This window comes from Nothobranchius furzeri, chromosome 19 (genome assembly GCF_043380555.1).
Source record: "Nothobranchius furzeri strain GRZ-AD chromosome 19, NfurGRZ-RIMD1, whole genome shotgun sequence".
NCBI lineage: Eukaryota > Metazoa > Chordata > Actinopteri > Cyprinodontiformes > Nothobranchiidae > Nothobranchius > Nothobranchius furzeri.
Window position 1 is genome coordinate 2,768,088 of NC_091759.1, and position 12,965 is coordinate 2,781,052.

Consider the following 12,965-nt stretch of genomic DNA (forward strand, 5'->3'; position numbering starts at 1 on the left):
ACCCTGTGTTGCGGGGGGAAATCAGCTAGAACCAAGGTAATCTTTTTTTTTTAGAGTCTTGGCGAGGTTTTCAAGTGCATATTACAATCCTGATTGCAAGTGATGGAATGACATGGCTCATAACGTTCACAAAATGTCCATACTAAGGTCATGTAGGTAGAAATGTATTATAGCCCTGGATCAAAGATGGTGGCTGCAATGGTAACGTATCCATGCCAACGAACTGGTCTGGAATGAGGTCATAGTGGTTTCACTTTCCAGCTCAGATCAAATAATGCTGCATGGTAGTCCTATAGAGTTCTAGCATGTAGATGTAGTCTAAGAGAATCAGAGGACAGCAGCCCTCAGTCAAAACGAACCTATTTGTGGCCACCAAGCCTAGAGCTGTCAGCCTATGACACTGTCACCCCTCACTGAAACAGGCCAGCCAAGAGCGAGACAACCCCAGAGCAAACCAAGCCAACGTGGCTCTGACCCCTGGCAGAGCACCCAACCCATGGGGATGGTGAAGACGCTGGATCATAAGATTGGGTGGTCATAATTCAACCCTTCCACTGTCCTATTGGGTGACCCCGCCAAGAAAGTTGACCAGTGAGCAGGGTTGATGGTTTTTCCCTCGAGGTTCACGTGGCAGGGGTGAGGAGTGAGCACCACCTCACCACTGCATCAGCTGAGCAAGACTGGAGTAGAGCTGATGCTCCTCCTCATCAGAAAGAGTGTACTGAGGTGGATCATGCATCTGACTATGGCGTCTCCTAGTTTCATTCATCCGAAGGTTTTCTGGACATCTGGGAGAATCCCTCGGTTTGTCTGGAAACAGTTTGGGATTACCCTGGAGGAGCTGAAGAGCATCCCTGAAGAAAGGTATGCCTAGATTTTTCTCCTTGACCTTCTACCTTTCTGATGCAACCGTGGATGAGGGGCTGTGGTCCAGTCAAACTAATAGACCGTATAGGTTCTGAAGAGCGTAACCGGCTCTGAATCAAGTGTAAAATGACAAATTACACACTGGAGGGTTGTAAAGAGTTGGCATGGGCCAAAATCCACGTAAGCTGATTTCTTTGCACATGCACACAAAGCTGTGAAAGGATACATTGCAGGTGTGTTTTCTCAGAATTTTGCTTTCACTGAGCCACAACAAAGATGGTTTTTTTTGTTATAATCACATCATTTCCAATGCCAAACTATGATTTAGTTATATCTGTCATTGACTGACTCTTCTTTGCACAACTTTTAAATGTGTATTTGTTCCATTTTCAAGACAGTTAAACTTCGATTTGAGCTTTTCTATTTTTCTGCTATTGATGGAAACGGAGCTGAGCTTCGCAGCCAGAGAATGATTGGATTTTTATCACATTACACTCAGTACATTACAGTTTTAATGATGGACCAGAAGACTCTACAAACTTATTCCACCGTCGCCATTTGCCTTACTCTGTAATTCCCTCAATTGAGAAGTATTGCATCACACTTAATCCCTTAAACATGAGGTGTTTATCATTGACATGCCTGCAAAGTGATTTTTAAGTTGTTTCGTATTGATTCTTCCACACCAGAGGGAAAAGATTATTCAAGAATCAGACCGTCAAACTGCCTGTATCTACAAAAACGGCAAAATGGGTTCCAGTCTTCTCCATACAAGCTAGTTAATGATAGCTAACATTAACACAAGCTTGTGAAATATTCTTACGTATGCAGATTGGCAGCTGTCCGGACCACTGGTTGTCTTGGAGACAGATTCGAACTGATGAACCAATCAGGCGATAGCCAGGGAGACATTGATACACAACTGTGTCACGGTACCCAAAGTTCTCCCCGATCACCTGGCCGTTTACGATGCCCTCGGGGATTCCACAGTGACCAGCTGAAAGGCAGACAAACATGGATCAGGCTACAAATGTAGCTACCTTTTGAGAATGTTTTGATCCAACACAGCAGTTCTGGTCTTTGTTTTCAGCTTTTGAACAAATACGTAGTGTCTTGTCCCTTTATATAATACTGGTTTGACATATTTTTGGTGAAACAAGAAAACAGGCATGTATCCAGAAGGTCTTTTCAAAGGGATAACAAATGAAACTTTTGGGGTGACACACCAAAACCCAAAGAAATAAAAGTTTTATCAATATTGCTGTATGAGATTTAGGACATTGCCTTTGGATCTGAATCTAATTTAGTTTCGTACCGTTTTTAAAAGACGCCATTTATGTTATAATATTAACTTAGGGTTAGGGGCACATGATGCAACTCTGTGAAGCTTGAAAATATTCACATAAGACTGTTATGCTATCCAGGGGGTGAGGTGGGTGGTTATTTAAGGGGGGGTGGGGGGGGGTCCACTTGTTACTACCACCGCAAGGCAGAAAATACTAGCTGCCTAACAAATTTCACTTTTTAAAATCATACTTTTTTTCACAGTGGATTGTTTTTTTCACAACAACTTAAGAGATCCTTGTTGTAATTAAAAAACATCCATTGAGATTCTTTTGCAGGCCTTTAAAAGCATGAATGTGGGCCATAAAGTTCCATTTCTTCATCTGACACCCGAAGAACACAAAAGTTTCTGCTACAAACTGAGTTACATCTTCAACTTCCTAATAAAGACGTATAGTATTTGGTCTTTTATAAGCGTCCGACTTGGTAAAAGCTTACCAAACAGCATTTGGGGTTCTCTTTGCTCCCTGAACAGATTCATTCACTAAGGTCTGATTGATGGACAGTGCTAACACAAGACGCTTTAAAAGCCGTTTCACTAAGTCAGAAGGGAGTGTGTATTTTCTGCTCACAGAGATTTTTTGGATTGAGTATTGATTTTGTTCTTTACAGTAGATAAAATCTTCACTGCACCCCTGATGTCAGCGAAAGCTAACGATTTAAACACAGCCAGGAAAGACTGGACGAGGAAAAAAGGCTGCTTTGTGTTAACTTTGTCATCTGACACTGTTTGAGGAACAGTGTTTAATTCCTTCAGTATGGTCCAGATACCCACGTGTTAAATATAAGGGAAATCAATCAGATGCAATCTGCAACCACAGATGTTTTAACTTAAACGTGACAACTTGTTTAAATCAAATTATCACATCAAATTGACAATAAACACTCTGGCAACACTTTGCAAATGGCAGCATTAATTGAAACTGAATCCAAAACAGCTCAATAAATTCACTCTTATGCAGTAACTTGAATAAAAATGTTCTTTCTAGCATTTTTTGACACAATTATGCCTCACTGTCAATTCAGCTTGAGTTTCATTAAAACATTACTTTCGTAAACAGCATCTCGTACCACCTGTGAAGTATTTGACAGATCTTATGAGGCTTCACAGGGAAGTGGCAGCTCGGTGTCATAACATGTGTTACCTCTTGCTGGCACGCTGACAAAAGAAGGTTACTGTTTCTGTTTGATTTATATATGATAAAAAAAAACACATTTCTGCAATAATTTGGAACACAGCTGCAGCTCAGTAGGGATGGTGAACCAGACCGGAGGGGAGCAGCTGTGAAGCCAGACGTCAGGTGTAGGGCACGGACCTTCCTTTGATACCTGTCCTCATTAGACTGACATGAGATATCACATCTTTGCTGCTCCATTTCAAATGGAAGTGTTTTATTAAGTGCATGTGTAATCAGGTCTAAAGGCCTCGTTTAAACTAAAATCATACATGACACAAAATGATAGACATATTGTAAAATCAAACAATGTGTGATCTCACAATCTTGCGATACCCTCTCCTTGGGCTCTCCATATATTTAACTTTTATACAGACGACACTTTAATCACTTTATTCACTTACTCAGTGTTTTTTTTTTGCATATTTTACTGTTTTATCCATCTTCTTGCTGCTTTATTGCTTCCTTATTGCCTATTTATTCAATGTTTGTATGTCCAACATCATGCTGCTCTGCTGTTATTTTTTTTTAATTGCCCCTCGGGGATAAATACAATTTTTCTGATTCTGATCTTGCACTCAAATGGGTAAAGACTCTGAGCTGCTACCATCTTAAGAGTGCAGCTCGATATTTCTCAAACTGGTTAGAGTTATTTGTCTGTTGGCTAAGATGGATTTAGTAGACATCTCGTGTCAGGCTGACTCAAACAGTAACTGGCACATTTTTGAAAAAAGTTTTCACCTAATTAATATTACCTTTGGTTATGTGATACTGACACCTTCTGGGTACTTCAATGCCAAATCCTAGCCCACCACATTAACTGAGTTAGAGACATTTGTCTGTCTGATTCCAACAGATAACAGTTTGAGCAGGGTTGAGTCTGAGTAGCATTTAAAGTGTGATGAGGCAGATTTGAGTCTGTTTCAACAACAAGTTCAATACCTTTAAATAGACTTTGTTACAGCAACTTCTGCCTTCTCCAAAGGCATTGGGGTGTGACAACTAACTTAATTGAGTTTATTTGCAAAATAAAATAAACAATCTGTTAGCTGTTAAAGAGACAATGTGTAGTTTTTCCATTAATGTCTGGAAATATCCATCGAAATGTTGCTTCGTAACATAGAACCATAAAAATCAGGTCTGAAATACATGGGAGTGGGTCTAAGTCACTGGGTGACGCCATATTAGATGCCATGTTTCCTTCTATGGGAGCCCATCAGGACAAAATGCATTTACTGATTTGTAACAAACATTTAAAAAGGTTTTAGCCATTCTTAAATGTTGTTTTACAAACTATCCTCTTCACTTGTTGCCAGTGATGACAGGGAGTCTGATGTGCTTGTTATTTCGTGGAAGTTTGCACTCCCCAGGGCTTTTTGACCCTAATGGACATACATTGGTAAAGTCTTACTCCAACACAAATACACTGCTTGCTTGCAATGATTTAGGTATCTACTGCCTCCTATCGCCAGGAAAAATACACACTGTTACTTTAAGGGTATTTGTTGAAGATAATTCTTGGTAACTATGACAAACAACAACTGAAATGTAAAATTGACGTGGTAATAGCCACGTTGTGTCTTTTGACCCTTTGATGCATGAATTATGATATCTTCAACCATGATTTTTTAAACAATTTTTTTCATTCATCTTTAGGTGTGAATGAAACAAATTTCATATTTACATATTTTTTGTAACATTTAATCTACACATAGTTTATCACATGTCCATCTCAGTGGACAGCATGCATTCTGAACATGAAATATGTTGGCTTGACTTACTGACGTCCAAATGGAGGGGCTCAAATGCAATAAAATCTTCAACAGCTGTGCTTAATAGTAAAAATAAATAAATAAATAACAATTTTGAGTACCTGTCCACTGTAGTGACCATTATGCATCAAAGGGTTAATGTCATTGGTTGTGGACACCATTTTAATTGGGTTGACAGCAGAAGCTAAGGGCAAAAAAAATTGTACGTAATTTGTCACAACTCAAAATATTTGTTGGAGATTACCTAGAACACCATATTTTACCAAAATGTCTGTAAAATGACAGAGTTATAGTCATTCTTGTATTTAGTAATGTGAATTATCGATGGAATAACCTTTCACCCTTAAACGGAAGACCAAAACTGCACAATTTGTTTATTAGTCAATATATAGTCCAATAATCTATTGTATGTAGGGTAAAAAAGAACAAAGATGAGCATTTCTGTTGCTCCCCACCTAAACATCGGGTTTCTGTTCCACTCCAGAGCCCAGACGACAGGCACTCCCTGACAGCTGACCCCACCAGCATGAAGCCAGCGTCGCAGGTAAAGATGGCCGTGGCACTGAATGTCATCTGAGTACCAATCTTCTTCCCATTGGGAGGAGAAGGCAGCTCGCCACAGGAGATAACTGTAACACATGGTTGGACACAAGCAATTTAAAAATCAGCTGTGAGCCAGTTTAGCACCGGGTTAATTTAAGGAGCTGCTAGAGCTCAATTGTTTCAATGAGAAATGGTACCACTTGTGGCAAGCCAAGCAGCTGCAGCAGCGGGGTGATTACACGCCACCCCACCCCCCACCCCCACACACACACACAAGAAGACACCCTTAAATATCCAAATGCCATAACAATCTTTAGGGGACAATTCAGAATGTCAGTGGATCCCAGGAAGAGGCCGTTTGAATGACAGAAATGTCAACTCTTCAAGGTGCCATTATGGACTTTTCACCTGATATGATAAGTGTGTCGTCTTTAGTACACATCGAATAAACGGAGATTAAATAATATTCAAAACATGACAGCGATTTCAAAAGACATGTTTTTACAGCTTTTCCATAGAACTGTTGAGTTTGATTTGATTCTCCATACCTTTTTACATCTCACGTCAAAATAAAAAACTGGTACATCCTATAACACATGGACTGGTGTGTGTATTACTCACAGTGAGGAAGTAATTTTGCTCTTCTTTGGTATGCTGCTGGATGTTAAACTTAAATTATTGGCAGATATTAGTTCTATTCAGAAGTACCACACGTAGGGTTTTACACTTTCAAACTCAAACACTGATGTGTGCCCTCGAGTTCTGTAGGCATTTATAGACACCTGTAATGTACAGTAATAATGTGTATTTTTATTTGTGTTTTTATGTTGATTTCATATCATGTCCTGATAATTGTAAAGCACATTGAATTGCATCCGTGTTTGAAATGTGCTCTATAAATAAAGCTGCCTTGCCTTGCTCTGTCCATGGTAAAGATGGTGTTGGGTCATCTGAAACGGCTTTGGCATTAACTTTGGACTATTTTGTTTTGAGCTTTTCTTAGGGTCAAGAGCAGATATAGGTACTTGACTTGAAAAATCTTGTCCTTCTTTGAAGGAGTATGGTGGACAGCCTCATTCACTATCCGTAGCGGTTAGTACATCACGTTGTTTGTCATCTACTACAGGGTATCCGCGGGTCCTTAAAAAGTCTTAAATTGGCTTTTCCAAATTTAAGGCCTTAAAAATGACAAATAATCCTTAAATACAGTTTCCAAAGGTCTTAAATTTCCAAAGGCCCACTAAACAAGATTCTTTTATTTCTATAAAATTTTCATGAATTCCTAGTTGGTGTTCAGCATTTTTTTGTGTATGATGTTGGCGTAAGCGAAGCCGTACACATTCAGTTGGTTGTGAAAGGGGGCTATCTTTAGATGAGCACGTCAGCTGGTTAAGCTAGTGGGAGCTTGCGCCATGGGAAAGTGCAAGTTTAATGGTAACTGGATGGCTAATCCCATGTTGGTGATGTGGTTAGCACCGGTTCCAGGCAATAGCTGGAAATTATAGCTTAAATTTAATTTTAAAAATAGCTTAAATTTGGTCAAAGTGGCCTTAAAAAAGGTCTTAAAAAGTCTTAAATTTGGCTCCCTTAAACCTGCAGATACCCTGTACTAGTTTGCATTGACTGTTTGAAAGACATCTGTAGATCCTGCCTCGTGACTGAGCTGTTAATGGGCGATGGCCAGACTATTTATATATATATATATATATATATATGGGATGGCTTGCCAGGCTAGTGGCATCATGCAAGTGTAGAAATACGTAGTAGAGTGGTGAAAAATGAGGGGGTCTTGGGGTGGCGCGATGGTACGATTGTGTGCACATGTTGCAGGAATATGTATGGAAACTCGCTGTGGATGAATGTAGGAATAGGAAACGGAGGATCTCAAGGGTGCAGAAAAAAATATTTTTGGAGAGTCCTTATATAGCCGCATCACGACTAAGACAGAAGGGGATGGTCTGATTTTTCCAACCATGTTCTGATCATAGAAGGGTCCTCCTGCCAAAAATATTATCATATTTATAGTAAAGTTCCTTTGTGGTTCAACCAATTTTTAACATACTACATTATTTTAGGACAATTTATTGTAAAATATTCTATGTATTAAAATTATAGGAATGGATCCATTAGTTTAGATAAAGTGAAATATTTCTTCTTTTCCATTGAGAGCTGCAGACTCCAACGTTTCTATGCTGACTGTGTTTTCTCCTCCTCGCTGCATTTTCATCTCATGGGCTCACACCTTCACGTGGAACACCGGCCCAGCATGTTAGGATTTAGTGCCTCAGTGAGAAGATTGTCATTTTGTCATTGGCTGGACTTAAAACATAGATTTTGCCACCATAATGTCACTCCGCAGTTGGTAGACCACCCTCCTGACATTTCAGCTTTGGCATTTGGCTCTCACCTCTATGACTTTTTGGAGCGAGGAGTGTCGGGGAAAGAATTAACTTGTGTCATTCAAGTGTCCACATCTTCAATAATGTATAAATATAAACTTTCACTGGTTTGACAGCAGTTCATGTAGAAAGCATAATATTCTATGTGAACCAACCAAACGGAAACATCTCCTGGTTCATTGCGGTTGTTGACACATAATCACATTTTAGTGACTCACCTTGGCAGTGTGGCCTTTCGTTCTTCCAGCTCCACACCCCATTGGAAAGGCACTGGATGTGGGCGGGGCCTAATCTATAGTATCCTGGGTCGCAAGTGAACACAATGCGAGTTCTGTACTCGTAGTGTGAGCCGTTGACTATCCTCCATCGTCCGTGCTCCAGAGAAAAGGAGCCGATGCTCGGACACACAACAACTAAAGACACAAAAAAGGGAGATTAGGAGAAAGAAAAGATTTGTACTGAAGAAATAAGTACCTGCCCAAAATCAAAATGGTGTAAATGCGTGTCTAAGAATGTTGCTTTAGGTGTTTTATGTAACTTTATGATCGAAGAAGCGACATATGTGGTTTGAACAGTTAGTAATCTGGATCTCTCCTAAACAGAACAGCTTAACCATTCTTACATTTCTCGGTTCTCTCAAAGGCAATAATCTGAAGCAGTTACACAACAACCAAGCGTGTTTTCACAATACTGGTACCGTCATTTCTCTGAGGCATTGCTGAACTTATTAATAAGAGCTTTAATTAAAATGAGACTATAGTTATAATTTGAAACTATAGACCAGCGGTTCTCAATCCAGGTCCTGGAAGGCCAGTATCCACCTTGTTTTGGTGGTTCCTGTGCAGCAGCTCATCAGGCTCTGCAAAAGCCCGTTAATCACCTGCTGATTGAAATCAGGTGTGTTGGAACAGGGTTAAAACTGGAACATGCTGCTTACTGGCCCTCCAGGACCAGGACTGAAAACTATAGACGTCTAAATTCTTTACTGTCATAATGAAAAGACAAATTTAAGAATGTTGCAAATGATAAACTCAATAACCAAAATGTTGCCAGACCATGGCCCTTTCTCATACGCATGTACCTTTTTGCATACTTGACAAGTACACAGCAGGAAGTCTGCTTTATTGAGTACGAGGACAGCATTTGGTATCAAACCCAGCTTTGCTTTAAGCTATAGTTGAAAAACTGACCCGGAATTAAAATGAAAATCTACTTTGTTCCTTAAATAATAAAATAACAATGAATATATTGTATTTGTATAATATTTGTTCCACTTTAATGGTTAAGTTTTCCTTTTATCAATCTTTCTTTGAAATTGATAAAACACCAGCTTGTTGGCATTGTTAAATGAAGAAAAATAATTGTTTTAATTAAAACTGTGCAATCTGTGGCATGGCTGGTTTACTTTGATAGAGGGTCAGCTAACGAGCTAGTCCAAACCTGCAGAAGAACGTACTGATGATCATCGATAGAGTGGTTGGAGCAAGAACACATCCGGGTACTTTGAGCGTACTTAATACAGACTTAGGATTGGAACAATACTTGGGTCAATGTTGAAGGCGTTTCACAAGTACACGAGTTTACAAGTTCAGACAAGTACGGTCCTTCTTTGGCTTAAGGTAAAATCTTCACAGCACCCTGTTTTCCTTCTTTGCCATGGGGTTCAGTACTAGTTTGGTATAAAACCATACCGTTTTCAGATCCTCCTTCTCACATATAAAGCTCTTAATAATCAAGCTCCATCATACATCAGTGATCTGATTGTTCCATTCGTTCCTAACCAAGCACTTCCCTCTCAGACCGCAGGTTTACTGGTGGCTACCAGAATATCTAAAATTAGGATGGGAGGCAGATCTTTTAGTTATCAGGCTTCTCTCTTGTGGAACCAGCTCCCAGTCTTAGTCCATGAGGCAGACACCTTGTCTACTTTTAAGACTAGGCTTAAAACATTTTTATTTGATAGGGCCTATGGAAAAAATCTGATGTTAGCTTAGATCTGGACAAGAGGGGGAGTAGAGGGAGGTGGAGTGTACAATCGGTAAAGACGGTTCTCCCTTGCCCTGCTTCCAACATGCCTCCATCTAAAAAGGCTAGGTTATCCAGAGTTATCTCTGTAGTTATGCTGCTATAGGCTTAGACTGCTGGAGGATACACTGACCACTTTTCACACTCTACTGCTTTCTTCTACAATCTGCTCTTTAACTGTATTGTTTTCTGCAATTTCAGCTGTTAACTTTATTTTCTCTCTAAGTGTTTTTCTCCCCAGAAGAAGCTACAGTGATGTTCTGCTGAGTTGTGGTGGCCTCATGGAGGGGGCCATCGTCTAGCACACTGCTGCTAACCACTTAAACATTCTCCCTCTCCTGATAATAACTTTTTGCTTTCCTTGACGTTGGATGTGCTACTACTAGTTTACCCGTTTAATTATAGATTCACTAGGATAAATACAATAAAGTTTATCTCTCGCCAAATAGAATATTTACTAAGACATCACAATGTAACCATAGACACATTGCTTGGGGTGTGTGTGTGTGTGTGTGTGTGTGTGTGTGTGTAAGTGTGTGTCTGCTCTGTCTTCTCGATCCCCAGTGAGTCGTGGTGGATGGCTGCTTATACTGAGCCAGGATTCTCTGGAGGTTTCTTCCTGTTAAAAGGGAGTTTTCCTCTCCACTGTCGCTGCATGCTTGCTTAGTATGAGGATTGCTGTAAAGTCACTGACACTAGTCAGTGACTTGATGCTATTTGCTGGGTTCCTTATATAGGAAACATTTTTTTCTGATTGGCTTAATGAACTGACCTGAATTGGAATGTTTATTATGTGAAGTGCCTTGAGACGACTCTTGTCGTGATTTGGCGCTATATAAATAAACTTGAACTGAATTGAATTGAATTTTGACCAACACTAACCTTGATGTTGTCTAAAGATGAGACAACAGTTTAATGAGAAAATAAATAAAAGGGAGAAGCTTAAGTGTGTGACATCTACATGAACATTCAGCGTCAGCATTGCAGATATTTAGCTGCCACCAACCTGAACATCTCGGTATCTTATTGTGGTTGCTCCACGTTCCGTCAGGCTGGCAGATGGCTGATGTCAGTTCTTTACTGGAGAGCCTGTACCCGTCATTACAAAAATAGGAAACTCTTGTTCCCACGGAGTAGTCAGCTGTTAGCACCCCGCCATTTATGGGAGCCTTGGGTGGCCCGCAGGAGACAGCTGAGAGGCACGAGGATGGAAAGGACAACAAGAAAACAGAATGTGTTGAGTGAAACAGTTCTGAGAACACAGACTGTTTATTTATGTTTGTTTACGAGTTCTGAAACAACCAGACATTGTAGCTGTCCAGCTAAAAATACGCAATCAAGAGATCTTTGATCTCTACTTCAAACCGTTTCGCAGAAGACACGTCCAACCTGCAGAACTTCGAGCAGCACTGCTTTAAATAGACCGTGATAACGGCTGACAATAGCAGACGTTAGCTGCTATTTCCTCTGTTATTTAAAGGGTAAGAGGCGGCGATTACATCAGAACTATAATAATCCTATAAATATGTTTAAAAGAGATGGAATTTTCAGAATCACAGAATAATTGGTTCAAAGATAAAAATACAAAGTGTACAGATGACACTTTACAACTTGCACCATACATATTCCACCTAATCTCATTTATAATCTACTCTGGTAGCAAACAGCACAAAAAGAAGAAAAATCTAAATGAAACAAATTTTGAAAAACACACTTCCAAAACCGATTTATCATGTTTTTATTGATATATGTTTTACTTTTGCAGTTATAATTCACCCTGACTTGCTGTGTTTTTGCATATTTGATTTTGATTAAAAAATAAACATATTTTATTATTTTCTCATTAATTATGCTCCAGATTACACCTGTAAAAATGGACAATAGCAACACATGTCCCATATTTCCTGTCGTTTTAGCTACACACCTTGACACGCGGGAACTGGCGAGTCCCAGGCGTGGTACCCCAGAGGTGTACGACGGCAGGTCGCCGTGCCGTTGCCTATAAGACGGTAACCACGGTCGCACGCCCACCGCACCACGCTGTTAACATGGCCGCCAGTCTGGGAGGATATAGAGCCATGGAGGGGAGAGTCTGGGGTGGAGCAGTACTGGGCTGCAGGGGAGAAAAATAAAACATAAAAATATTACAATGTTTTTCAATTTATATCTTTATCTAGTTTAGACCACCGTAAATATGCAAATGCAACATTTAAGAAATAATTATCATTTCACAAAGTCAGGATCTATAAAAAATGACGAGCTTCATTGATCCCTAACAAAAAAAAAAATCTCTCCTGGCAGGACTTCTTCATCGAACTGAAGGAATTTAGAGCAGATGTCAAACTCAACACTGGATCCACTGCTAACAAAGTCATCAATGGCTATAAGAATTACTTTATGAACTAATCCTGCAACAGGAACCAATAATTTTTCCCCCGGACAATATTGGCATCTTGAGGGAAACTCTGCCAACTTGGCAGCAAGTTCAGGAAGTTTGCAGCTAATTCTCCTTCTGCCTCTGAATCAGCTTCTTAACGTCAGTGTTACTGTGCATCTGAGTCATAATTTGACTCCGATCCAACTCCTAACTGGACTCAGTGGTACACACGTTTTTGTGTTCCTGCATCTCCTTGTTGTGTCTCTGAATAAATGAACAGCAGCAGTGAGCAGTAAATGCAGAGATTTTGTGTCTTTTGTCCGTCATGTATTCACAGAATGAGTGCCAGAAGGTTTTCTGAGACACATTCTAATTCTAATGAAGACACCCTCACTCGATTTGCTTTAAAAGGCCCTAAAACTTTAATCAGAACAGAGACGAAGCAGCCGGCAGACAATAACTT

At 39.9% G+C, this 12,965-nt stretch overlaps 1 protein-coding gene across 12 annotated transcripts in view; it reads right to left on the reverse strand.

Annotated features, from left to right (window-relative positions):
- The window catches only part of LOC107372769 (CUB and sushi domain-containing protein 3), a 630,513-nt gene that overhangs the window by 42,956 nt on the left and 574,592 nt on the right, over positions 1-12,965 (reverse strand). For 11 of the 12 annotated variants that reach the window (XM_070547446.1, XM_070547444.1, XM_070547452.1 and 8 more), the window contains 5 exons: positions 12,050-12,238; positions 11,132-11,317; positions 8,319-8,513; positions 5,614-5,787; positions 1,691-1,864 (listed from right to left, as the gene is read on the reverse strand). The exons of the other annotated variant lie outside the window; for it this stretch is intronic. In XM_070547446.1, coding sequence (XP_070403547.1) covers positions 1,691-1,864; positions 5,614-5,787; positions 8,319-8,513; positions 11,132-11,317; positions 12,050-12,238 — 918 coding nt within the window. The remainder of the gene's footprint in view (positions 1-1,690; positions 1,865-5,613; positions 5,788-8,318; positions 8,514-11,131; positions 11,318-12,049; positions 12,239-12,965) is intronic. 12 annotated transcript variants of the gene reach the window in all.